Source organism: Malus sylvestris, chromosome 1 (assembly GCF_916048215.2).
Source record: "Malus sylvestris chromosome 1, drMalSylv7.2, whole genome shotgun sequence".
NCBI lineage: Eukaryota > Viridiplantae > Streptophyta > Magnoliopsida > Rosales > Rosaceae > Malus > Malus sylvestris.
Genome location: NC_062260.1, coordinates 28,042,057 through 28,054,740, shown reverse-complemented (window position 1 = coordinate 28,054,740; position 12,684 = coordinate 28,042,057). Strand labels below are relative to the sequence as shown.

General features: G+C 40.2%; 1 protein-coding gene and 1 long non-coding RNA gene across 6 annotated transcripts in view; one reads left to right on the top strand and one right to left on the bottom strand.

Moving 5' to 3' along the window:
• LOC126617134 (uncharacterized) overlaps positions 1–12,684 on the bottom strand; it is a 40,811-nt gene that overhangs the window by 25,001 nt on the left and 3,126 nt on the right. The window contains exons 11-16 of one of the 5 annotated variants that reach the window (XM_050285195.1): positions 12,483–12,558; positions 12,247–12,355; positions 11,881–11,993; positions 11,681–11,739; positions 11,453–11,561; positions 10,914–11,322 (exon numbers count right to left, since the gene is read on the bottom strand). The exons of 2 other annotated variants lie outside the window; for them this stretch is intronic. In XM_050285195.1, coding sequence (XP_050141152.1) covers positions 11,188–11,322; positions 11,453–11,561; positions 11,681–11,739; positions 11,881–11,993; positions 12,247–12,355; positions 12,483–12,558 — 601 coding nt within the window. In that variant the 3' untranslated portion in view covers positions 10,914–11,187. Of the gene's footprint in view, positions 1–10,913; positions 11,323–11,452; positions 11,562–11,680; positions 11,740–11,880; positions 11,994–12,246; positions 12,356–12,482; positions 12,559–12,684 lie in introns of those variants that run through there. 2 more of the 5 variants (XM_050285196.1, XM_050285192.1) reach the window with 2 other exon arrangements.
• On the top strand, positions 9,727–10,743 carry LOC126617296 (uncharacterized). Its single transcript, XR_007621322.1, has 2 exons — positions 9,727–10,305; positions 10,483–10,743. It is a non-coding gene; the product is annotated as an uncharacterized LOC126617296 (long non-coding RNA).

The following is a 12,684-nucleotide window of genomic DNA, read 5'->3' as shown; positions in this document are numbered from 1 at the left end:
GGGGTGAAAGAAGAGCCGAACAAAGTCTGATAGAAATTAACAATATGGTTCTCAATTGCCAGCGGGTCAGTAAGAAGATTGTTTCCATCAAGAATACAACTGATATGAGAGCTGGATGATTTAATACGAGCATAGGCATGAAAGAAAGAAGAATTTCTATCCCCTTTAGTTAACCACTTAACACGAGCTCTATCTTTCCAAAATGCCTCCTGCATTTGAAGAGACTCCATTACTGTAGTCTTGGCGAAAATCTCCTCCTCGAAAAGATCATTAGTTATACCCTCAGTTGAAATTCTTTGTTGAAGCATAGAAAGATTATGCCGAGCATTAGCCATTCTATTATGGACATCACCAAAGACCGAAAAATTCCATTGGCGCAAGCAGGTTTTTAGAGCTTTCAATTTTTGCAGAATGATAAACATAGGACAACCATAGACAACTGTATTTCTCCAGCAATGAGTTACAGTTTCTCGAAAAGATGGATGTTGAACCCACATTGATTGAAAACGGAAAGGACGATGACCACTACTCAAAACTCTGGAACCAGATAAGATAAGGGGGTTGTGATCTGAGACTACCTTTGGCAATGCTATGCAGTTAGAGTGGGGCCAATAATCAAACCAGCTTATATCACACAATGAGCGATCTAACCTTCTTTCAGTGCGACCACGAGACCTCCAGCCATTAGACCATGTAAAGGCTGCCCCAGATGTGTTCAAGTGGGTAAAGTTACAAGTGTCAGACATATTACTAAACTGAGCGCATGAAGCTTGGGACCGTCTGCCTCCTCCCATCTGCTCGTGGGCACCCAGGATAGCGTTGAAATCGCCAATAGCCTTGTTTTTTTGGCCTGAATGTTCAATTATTAATTTATTATGGTGTACTAGTCCCAAGCCGTTTAATATTCCATGTGCAATTTCATGTAATTCTCTAGTCATCTTATTCTAATGGTCTGTATTAGAATAGATTGCGTACGAAATATAATAAACAGTAAGAAAATGTAAATGAAATATTTACGAAGTATAGCAAAATATGCCTACATCTTCAGAGTAGCCATATTTTCTTCTTCCTTTCCTTTCCTTCACGTATGAAGTCTTTCTCCAATCCATGACCCCACCACCATTCTTTTCTTCACTTCCCTTCCTTCACGTATGAAGTCTTTCCCTTCCCTTCCCTCACATATGAAGTCTTTCTCCAATCTATGCCCCCACCCCCACCACCATTCTTTTCTTCCTTTCCCTTCACGCATGAAGTCTTTCCCTTCCCTTCCCTCACGTATGAAGTCTTTCTCCAATCCATGCCCCCACCACCTTTCGTTTCCTCTTCCAACCCCCTTTTTCACTTTTTCTCTACCACTTTCCCTCTTTTTCTCGGATGAGAAGGATTTCATTGAAAATCGTGCGATCATAAATTATTTTAAATTTTTTATTTAAAATTAAACATAAACGATATGTAATTATTTCTGACTGCACGATATTCAATGAACATATGGTATGTAAGGATCCAGAGAGGATCCTCATTCTGAGAAATTTTTAGTTGTGATGGGAACACAAGTGGTGTTGTGACGGGAACACAATTGGTACATCACGTGTTTTAATAGGAATGGTGGGAAATTTTATTTTTTAAATTATTAGCTTTTTAACACACATATCCCACAATTTATTTAATGACACGTAGTGTACCAACCCATGTACCGATCACACTGAAAGATCTCTCTCTTATCTCCTTTTCTCTTTCTCTAGCACTTTTCCTCCTCCTTGCTTTGTTTTTCTCAACGTCCGCAGAACGACAACAAAGGAACAATCTATAAAACATCTCTTGCTTTTCACTCCCAAATCCACATACAATTCAATTCACCATTTCACATACCATGTTGCTCACAATAATATATTCTGTCTTGTTCGCTCTTACATCTGCCAAATGCTGTATGGGCGCTGGAATCAGTTCCAACATCCGGTGCTTACAAGCAGAAAAAACCGCTCTGCTTCAGTTCAAACAGGGCCTCATCGACGAGTCCAACGTTCTTGCCTCTTGGGAAACCGGCAAAGATTGTTGCGAGTGGAGAGGAATCGCTTGCAACAACGAAACAGGTCATGTCGTCACACTAGATCTTTACCATAAGTCTTCTGATTTTAATAATGTTGAAACTCCTTTGAGTGGTGTGATTGCTCCTTCTCTACTTGAATTGCCATACCTAACTTACTTGGACCTCAGTTTCAATGATTTCCAAGGACAAATTCCCAAGTTCATCGGTTCTTTGAGTCGATTGGAACAGCTCAAACTAGCAGGTGCTAATCTTAGCGGACCAATTCCTCCCCAACTAAGAAATCTCTCTAGTTTGTATACTCTTGATCTTGCACAGAACCATGTCACATCCGAAAATCTTGAGTGGTTATCTCATCTTTCTTCCTTGAGGTACCTGAATATGTCGGGTCTTAATTTTTCCGAGGTTGTAAATTGGCCAGAATCAGTAAGCAAACTCCCTTCACTTGTTGAGCTTCAGTTGTTTTCGTGTAATCTTCCCAATGTCAAACTGAGTTCGCCTTCTTTTGTCAATTCTTCAAACTCTCTTCAAGTCCTTGAACTCTCGAATAATTTTCTTAATCTTTCGATATTTTATTAGATGGTCAATGTCAGCACCAACCTTGTTCACATTGGTTTATCTGGTAATCAGTTGCAAGGTCCCATCCCAGATGTGTTTGCAAACATGGTTTCCCTCGTGTATCTTGATCTCTCGTATAACAAATTTGAAGGCGGGATACCAAAATCCTTTCGAAACCTTTGCAGCTTAGAGTGGTTGAGTTTAGAGAAAAACAAACTTTCCGATAGACTTGAAGACTCTGTTGAAAACTTGTCTTGTGCTCAAGATACCCTCGAGTTCTTGTTCTTGAGTGGTTTTTCGGGTTCATTTCCTGATAACCTTACAAGATTTTCATCCTTGAAAGCTTTGTTCATTGGTGACAGCAACCTAAGTGGATCTCTTCCAAAAAGTTTTCAGCCACTCTCCCAGCTAAGAAACTTGAACCTAGTTCGAAACCAGTTTACCGGATCACTGCCTGATTTTACAGGTCTTTCGTTGTTAAGGCAGTTAACTATCTCCTACAGTCAACTCAGCGGATCTCTACCTGAGAGTATCGGCCAACTTTCCAGCCTCGAAATGTTGGTTCTTTCTCAGAATTCTTTGAATGGTGTCATAACTGAAGTGCACTTCTCCAATCTCTCCCGTTTAGAATTTTTGGATTTTTATCATAATCCTTTGTCTTTCAACTTGAGCTCGGATTGGAATCCGCCTTTCCAAATCAAATATTTAGGATTGTCCTCTTGCAAGGTTGGCCCTGCTTTTCCGAAATGGATTCAAACTCAGACAAAACTTACTTCACTTTACATGGTTAATGATGAGATTTCGGATTCTATACCTGATAAGTTTTGGGATCTGTCTGTGAAGATTGAAGCAGTAGCTTCAATGAAGGTAGTCGAAGAAACTGAAATTTAAAGAGATAGAGACAGAGAGATTTCAGAGAAGATTTCTTTATATTTCTTGTGTATTTTTCATCATCATCTTACATCTTTGGATATCTGTATTTATATCCTTACATACCTTGCTCTATAAGCTAAGATATGAAATATATCAGTTTTAACAAACTTAACAACCTAAGCACCATATCCTAACAGCCTTGTAACTTCCTTGTTGATCTTGTGACACTTGTCCTCATCTAGACCCTTGAATTGCTTTCACTTGAACTCTGCTCTTGATGCTTGTTGTCCTTACTTATACTCTTACATCCCCCCTCAATCTCATGCTTGAGGGAACTGAGCATGAGATTGCCACAGTGATGGTGAAACAAGGGTGCAGATAAACCCTTTGTGAAAATATCAGCAAACTGATCAGCAGAAGAAACATGGTGAACATGAAGATCTCCTCGTGTCACCCTTTCACGAACAAAGTGATAATCAATCTCAATGTGTTTAGACTTCGCATGAAAGACAGGATTCGTGGAAAGAGCAATGGCCGAAAGGTTATCACAGTGAATCAACGGGGCGTGAGAGAGAGGAATATGTAAATCACAAAGCAATTGTCGAATCCAAGAGAGTTCAGCAGCTGTGATAGCAAGAGCCCTATACTCAGCCTCTGTGGATGACCGAGATACCGTATGCTGCTTCTTTGAGGACCAGGAAATAGGATTGGATCCAAGAAAAACAATAAAGCCAGAGGTGGAACGGCGGTCATTTGGATCCCCAGCCCAGTCGGCATCACTATAGGATAGAAGGGAGAGGGGACCAGGTTTAAAATGTATCCCATAATCTGGTGTACCCTTGAGATAGCGGATGATCCGTTTGACTGCAATGACATGGGACTCCATAGGATTATGCATGAACTGGCAGGCTTAATTCACGGAGAAGGCTATGTCAGGCCTCGTAAATGTGAGATATTGAAGAGCTCCCACTATACTTCTGTATTGATCAGGACTGTGATATGGCTTGCCATCATCCTTTAAGAGCCGATGATATGGTAAACAGGGAGTAGCACAAGGTTTACAAGCCTGTAAATCCACCTTGGCAACTAACTCACTGATGTATTTGGATTGAGAAACAAATAAACCCTCTGCAGTGTGACTAATTTGCAGCCCCAAGAAATAATGGAGATCACCTAAATCCTTCATTTCAAATTCAGCAGTAAGAGCTTTGATGACTTGAGCTATTAACTGAGAGGAACTGCCAGTTAAAATAACATCATCCACATAAAGCAGTAAGACAACAATGCCTTGTGGAGAGGATTGAACAAATAACGATGGATCGACATGTGAAGACTGAAATCCCAATGCAGGGAGAAAACTTGTAAATCTATCATTCCATGCTCTTGGAGCCTGTTTTAACCCGTAGAGGGACTTGTGAAGCTTACAGACATAATTAGATGGATACTGGTTGCTGAGAAATCCTGGAGGTTGTTCCATGTACACATCTTCCTGTAAAACGCCATGTAAGAAGGCATTTTTTACATCAAGCTGCCGGAGTTGCCAGTGGAACTGTGATGCCAAGGCAAGAATAAGACGAATGGTTGTAGGTTTAACCACCGGACTGAATGTTTCACCGTAGTCAACACCCTCCTCTTGGTTGTACCCTTTGGCTACAAGCCGGGCTTTATATCTTGCCACAATGCCATTGGCATTCTTCTTGATTCTATATACCCATTTACATCCAACCAAGTTCTTGTCACATGGAAGAGGAACTAGGGACCATGTTTGTTGAGAATGAAGGGCATCGATCTCTTCCTGCATTGCAGTTTGCCATTCGACAACTTTAGAAGCAGCCTTGAATGTCTTTGGCTCGGAGACAGGAGACGGAGAGCCAATGCTAGCAGAGAAAGCCTTCGGTTTGACAATACCATTCTTGGAACGTGTGACCATAGGGTGCACATTCAGTGGTAATGAGAGAACAACATTAAGATGATCGGGTTGGAAATCAGGATCCACAGGGATGGAGGACTGTGTAGGCATGGTACCTGGGATGTCAACACTTGGAGGAAGAGAAGAATGCATATGTGGGACAGATGTAAGTGTTTCCAATGAATCTGAGGCACTAGATGCAGCCAAGGAATCTGAGGCACTAGATGCAGGCAAGGATTCTGGAGTACTAGATGCTGAATGCATTGAAGTTGTAGGATGAGATGAGGATGCATGAGTATGAAGTGATGGTGTGACTTGATTAGTCAATGTAATGCATGGTAATGACGGAGAAGGATGAAATGATGGAGATGATACTACCAAAGGTGAAGATTGGACAGAAACAGAGAACTTGTCATATGGAAAGCTGGATTCATCAAAAAGCACATGTCTAGATATGTACATTTTGTTTTGAATAAGATTTAAACATAGAAAACCTTTATAATCGCCTGCATAGCCCAGAAACACACAAGTAGCTGTTTTGGGTTGTAATTTGGAAGTGTTATATGGTTTCAATAGAGGAAAACATGCACAACCAAAAATTTTGAAATGACCAATGTGTGGAAGATGACCATATAACAGTTGATAAGGAGATTTCATGTGAAGAATGACACAGGGCAAGCGATTGATGAGATAGACTGCAGTTGCACAAGCATGAAACCAGAAGAGATTAGGTAACTTAGCAGTTTGAAGGAGAGTAAGGGCAGTTTCTACAATGTGCCTATGTTTACGTTCAGCTAATCCATTCTGTTCAGGAGTGTGTGGGCATGATTTGTGATGAAGGATACCATTGGTGGTGAGAAAAATTTGAAACTGAGAGCTAATATACTCTCCTCCACCATCACTTTGTAAAATTTTAACTTTGGCAGAAAATTGAGTACACACAAATGCATGAAACTTGACAAATGTAGCAAACACTTCTGATTTATATTTCAAAGGAAAAATCCATGTAAATCGTGTACATTCGTCTATGAAGGTTACATAGTATCTAAACCCTTCATATGACAAGATAGGAGCAGGGCCCTATACATCACTATGAATGATTGCTAGGGGATGTACAGATTTATTTGTGGGAAAAGAAAAAGGTAACTTGGTAAATTTCCCTTCTAGACATGGTGTACAAACTGTTTTACAAGAGTCTAAAGATGCAGAGAGTTGATGTTGATGTAGTATGGCAGAAGTGATTGCATTAGAGGGGTGTCCTAGCCGTCGATGCCATAGACTTGTACTAACAGGTTGTGCAAGAAAGCATTTGTGAAACGAAGATGATGCAGATGGCAGCTTCGGAGAAATGTGAAAAGGTATAGGATAATAACCAGCCCTACACAGCCCCTTGAGAAGAATTTTCCCTGTGAATTTGTCCTGAACCCAAAAAGAAACATCATCACATATAAATCGGCATCGATTATCCTTACAAAGTTGATAAATGGAGAGTAAAGGCTGAGATAGCTTTGGAACATGTAAAACATTTTGTAACACAAGAGTATGAGAGGATGTATGCAATTTGGAAGAGCCTATGTGAGAAATAGGTAAACCTGCACCACTGGCAGTGGTAATCGTGTCATTGCCTTGATATGGTCGTGCCAACTCCAAGTTAGCTAGGTCAGAGGTCATGTGAGATGTTGCCCCTGTGTCTGCAACCCAGAATTGATCATCAGGAGCAGATGGATGGTGCTGAACATGCATGGCAGAGAGATGTGGGGTTGGTGGCCTTCCTTGATAAGCAAAATTCCCTCGATGATAGCATTGAATAGCGGAATGACCAAACTTCCAGCAAATTTGGCATTGCATCGGAGAATGAGAAGCTGAGACCGGTGTACTATGGCGCTGAAAACAGTCAGCTGCAACATGCCCTTTTTTGTTGCATATTTGACAAGTTGGTATGTCAGAGGGATGATCGGGACAATGAGACTGAAATGGTCTTGGGGCACCAAGAATTCCGGGACTTGGATTTGGAAAAGGATTATAAGTTCGGGAACCAGACTGATATGACCTGCCTCGTCCTTTGCCTCTGAAGTTGTTACCCTTGTACCCGCCATAGTGATAAGAACCTTGAGAAGTACTGCCAAAATTGCTGGATGGACTCCCATTGGTATAATACTGCCCACCAGAATTATAACTAGGGGAACGAAAACCACCACCATTGTTCTTGTATGAGTGATCATTGATGCCAGAACTAGATCCAAACTCAGCAGAATGAGAAGAATCTTGATCAAGAACGAGAGCTTTCCCTTTGTCAGTGGTAGCACTAGCAACCATTGCAGCACTAAAGGATGGAGAAGACTCAAAAGATTGACCAATTGTAGTTTCTTCAGCTAACAGTTGAGACCTGAAGTCTTTTAGAGAAATGCCAGTTTCTCTGCCTCGTATAACACACCTAAAGGTGTTAAATTCTGCAGGAAGACCTTTCAGGGCAAGAATGATGATATCATCATCATAAAAAATTACTCCTGCAGCAGCAAGATGATCTCTCGCATCTTTGATCTTTTGCAAATACACAGAGACAGAGTCAGACCCTTTTTGAATGTTTTGGAGCTCAGTTTTCATCTGAAAGATTGTTGCTTTTGTGACTATCGAGAATCGCTCAGCAAGATTAACCCACATTTCATGAGAACTGTTACTCTCCCAATAATACAGGACATTGCAGTTGTAGACAAGGTGGCAATGATTAATTGCATAAGAGCACGATCATGCATCTTCCATACAAGATAATCATCGGTTTCAATCCCTTCAGTTGTAGCATCCGTATCAAATCTTGGAGGACATTTTCGTGATCCATCAACAAACCCCAGAATACCATGACTTTCAAAGAGAAGTTTAATCTGAAAACTCCAGGTTAAGTAGTTGGAATCATCAAGCTTGACTGTAACTGACGTAGAAATGGTAGAGATAAGACCGGTGATTGGAGACTGAACAATCCGTAGCTGATCAGCAGTAACCATTTTTGAGTTGTGATACAAGGAATTCACTGAGACCTTTTAACAAACAGTTGATAGGCAGAAGGCGAAGACGAAGTTCTGGAGGCTCTGTAATATCCGAACAACGCCAATATTTTGTTTTATCACAGAATAGTTTGCAAACTAGAGGATAGAGAGAAGAAATGAAAGCTTTGATTGAGATGCGGAAGCGCCAGTCGGATCGGCGATGATACCATGTGAAGATTGAAGCAGTAGCTTCAATGAAGGTAGTCGAAGAAACTGAAATTTAGAGAGATAGAGACAGAGAGATTTCAGAGAAGATTTCTTTATATTTCTTGTGTATTTTTCATCATCATCTTACATCTTTGGATATCTGTATTTATATCCTTACATACCTTGCTCTATAAGCTAAGATATGAAATATATCAGTTTTAACAAACTTAACAACCTTAGCACCATATCCTAACAGCCTTGTAACTTCCTTGTTGATCTTGTGACACTTGTCCTCATTTAGACCCTTGAATTGCTTTCACTTGAACTCTGCTCTTGATGCTTGTTGTCCTTACTTATACTCTTACACTGTCTTCCAGCTTAGACGTTTTAAACCTATCAATGAACCAAATCCATGGAAAGTTGCCAAATCTGTCGACAAAAAACTGCACCTTCCGTTATTTTGACTTGTCATCTAATCTCTTGGACGGCCCACTTCCGCCATTTCCTTCAAATGTATTCATCCTGTATCTCTCCAAAAACATGTTTTCAGGACCCTTATCTTCCTTTTGTGAAACAGAATCTCCAAACCTCTTTGGTCTAGACCTTTCTCACAATCAGCTATCTGGTGAACTTCCTAGTTGTTGGATGCAGTTTCAAAATTTGTTCTCTTTGAACATGGCTATGAACAATTTCTCCGGGAAAATTCCAAGCTCATTAGGCTACTTAAAGAGAGCTGAACTGTTACGATTACACGACAACAAACTTTCCGGAGAATTGCCTTCTTGGGAGAATTGTACAGAATTAAGAGTTGTTGACCTCGGTGCCAATAAACTATCTGGAAAGATACCAGCATGGATAGGCCCGAGCCTAACAAAGTTGCTGGTTATTCGCTTAAAGTCGAACGAGTTTTATGGTAGCATCCCTTTAAGTCTATGCAGTCTTCCTGCCCTTCATGTCTTGGACTTCTCCAAGAACAATATATCTGGAGCCTTGCCACATTGCCTCCCTAACATAACAGCCTTGTCTTCGATGTCCCCTGACGTGGAGGACGTGAACCTTGGGTTTGTGCTACTGAGTTGGAAAGGAATAGAGATTGAGTTCGGCCAAAATCTTTTTCATTTGCGAAGCATTGACATTTTGAGCAACAACTTAAGCGGAGACATTCCAGAAAGTGTAACAAGTTTGCTGAAGTTGATTTCTCTGAACCTGTCAAGAAACAGTTTTACCGGGGTGCTCCCTAACAACTTTGGTCAGCTGGAGATGTTAGAATCGCTTGATTTGTCACAAAACCAGATATCTGGTAGCATTCCTCCGAGTTTTTCGAGCTTACATTATCTTAGTGTCTTGGACTTGTCATACAACAACTTATCAGGAAGAATTCCGCTAAGTACTCAACTTCAAAGTTTTAATGCTTCTCAATTTTCGGGAAATCTTGGACTTTGCGGACAACCGCTCACACCAGAATGCCCGGGAGATGCAACAACGGAACATCCTTCAGTCCCTAATGGCAGTGGAAGTGACAAGACCAAAAAAGATGATGATGGTTTCATAAGCTTCGGATTTTATGTTAGCTTGGTGCTTGGATTTATCATAGGATTCTGGAGTGTTTGTGGTACTTTAGTTCTTAAGACATCTTGGAGGTATGCCTATTTCCGGTTCTTTGATGGTATAAAAGCTCGGATTATGTGAAGACCGTTGCCTTTGAAGGCAAAGCTGCAGGGGAGATTTCAAAGGTAAACGGTAAAGCTCTACTCTCCTCATTCGTTATATATTTTTGAACTCCACCGATTATATTCGGTTGTATTTTCCGAATTAAATGAGATATTGCGGTGAAAGACTGCCGAAACATTATTTTTAAGCTTTTTATTTATTTACTTTTAATTTTAAGATACTTTTTGTTGACTTTGTAGATATGAAACCACAAGGATCATGAGGAAAAAAAGTCGAAGACAAGTAATATCGTTCCTGCTGGGGCAGAAGCGTAATCCAAAATTTAAATTTTGAGTGACTCAACTTTTGTTCTTTTAGATTCAATGTAATATCGGAAGTGTTTTTTTTTCTTTCTTTTATTCTGATGCAATGTGATATAAAATGTCATCAACTATCCTGTTTGTCTAAAGGGTTATGTATAATATAGATTGCTCTGTCATACTGTGTGGACTGATTTTCAATCGGATCGGATCTTCCCATATGATTTTTTTTTTTATTCTTTTTCGGATTTGGAATTTTCAGATTCTAATTGGTCGAAATATTTTGAAATGTTTTGGCTCGGAATCAGATATTCCTATCCAAGTTGCGCCCTAGCCATGTGTAATATAGTTCCGACAACAATCATATAAAGTTCAATAAATTTTGAGGGGCTCAACTTTCGTTCTTTTAGATTCAATGTAATGTTTTGGATTGGAGACAGGGTATTTCCCAGCCCCAAAGGCAAAAGATCAGTGCATCAAAGAATTGCCATGCTCTATGAAATCTGTTCAATGATTTATACCTACACACGAATACAAGATGCATTGCTCGGAAGAAAACCAGAAGGAAACCAGTTCAAACACATTGGGAGTGAACTTCATTCAACGTCAGGCACACTGAGAACACGGAGATAGAGTCAGAAACGTTTATGACAAAGATGTTACTCGGACAGAGTTATCAGCTGATCCTGTTAAGAAGATGGGTAACGTCGGGTGCCAATCTACAGTAGTTATGGCAGCACTGTGTGGGAGAGTTCTCAACCCATTCGCATGACCCCGGACCTGAACCAAGTTAATGAAACAAAAAATTGTGTTAACACAAGGCATCACCTAGATCTTCAAAACACGACAATCAGGAAACGCTATACACAACGAAGCCACTCAGACACACGTATGGAGAAGAGAGAACAACCTGGTATATGGGTGCTCTTACAGAACCGGATGTGACCAACAGTCTCCTCCCATTGGCATCTAAAGCCATTTCATGTCTGCAATTTTTTGAGCTCTCGGGGTCACAGAACCTATGGAATGGAAGGGAGCAGTGCAAATTAATCAGGTGTATGGCGAAATAGTTTTGTTTGGCAAGTCTGCAGTGTAACCGATATCTACTAATAATATTGAGATGCCAAAGAAAAAGTACCTGCTACAGTTCCTTGACCAAAGGATTTGACCTTGGTTTTGCAAGCTCCATTCAAACACCTGACACCGCAAAACAGTTCTGTTAGGCAAATACTTTTGAGAGGACAAAATCATAGACCAGCTGCAGTTCAACTACTGACGGGGACAAATATCAAATTCTCTAATCAAAATTTGGTGAAAAAATGAACGTAAAGCCCTTGCCTTTCCGTCTACTCCCAAACTGAAAATACTTGTCTCATCAGGCCCGAAAAGAATGGAGCTTATAGCAGAGTCATGTGCAGGCCACCCAGTTATTTGTAGACAGGCAGACATATCTTTGGCTTGTTAAGGTGTTCATATATTTATGAGTACGTGTACATATGTAGGCAAGCTAAGCTATGGAGAAAGGGGGCACCCATTTATGATTCCATTAAGACAAGGGCTTGACCATACAGCTAAATGCCCTTGTTCAGGGCGATAAATTTAGCCATCTTGGAAAAAAAAATATCACTCTTCTTTTTTTTTTTTGGTCAATAAATAAATACCACTCAAGTAATGCAAAAGTGATCAAAAATATATCAAGGATACCAAACATGTGAATCATTCCATCAGTTGCAGCGGCCGCTAAAATTTTCCCATTGTGATTGAAACTAAGGGATGTAATTGCAGGGGGATCTTTACCAAGAGGAAGAACTGTCTTCACGAAACCCAAATGATTGTTAAGGAATAAATTTACCAGTGTCTTCTCAGAAAAGAAAAGGACATAAGAGTAGAAGTTGCTATATCATGCATATATGCTCTTCTGGTACAAAGAAAACACATACCATAGCCTTCCACGTCTTCATGTTCCACACGGTTAATGAAGCAAACCCCATACTATCAACAAAACTTGATCCGTGCCTACAAATACAGTAAAAGTCGTAATACAGACATTCATGAAAATTATGCCCAAACCCTCAACACGGACATATATGCATGTAAGTAAACAGTAAGAAGAATCTTTCATGACCAAATTATAATCATTCA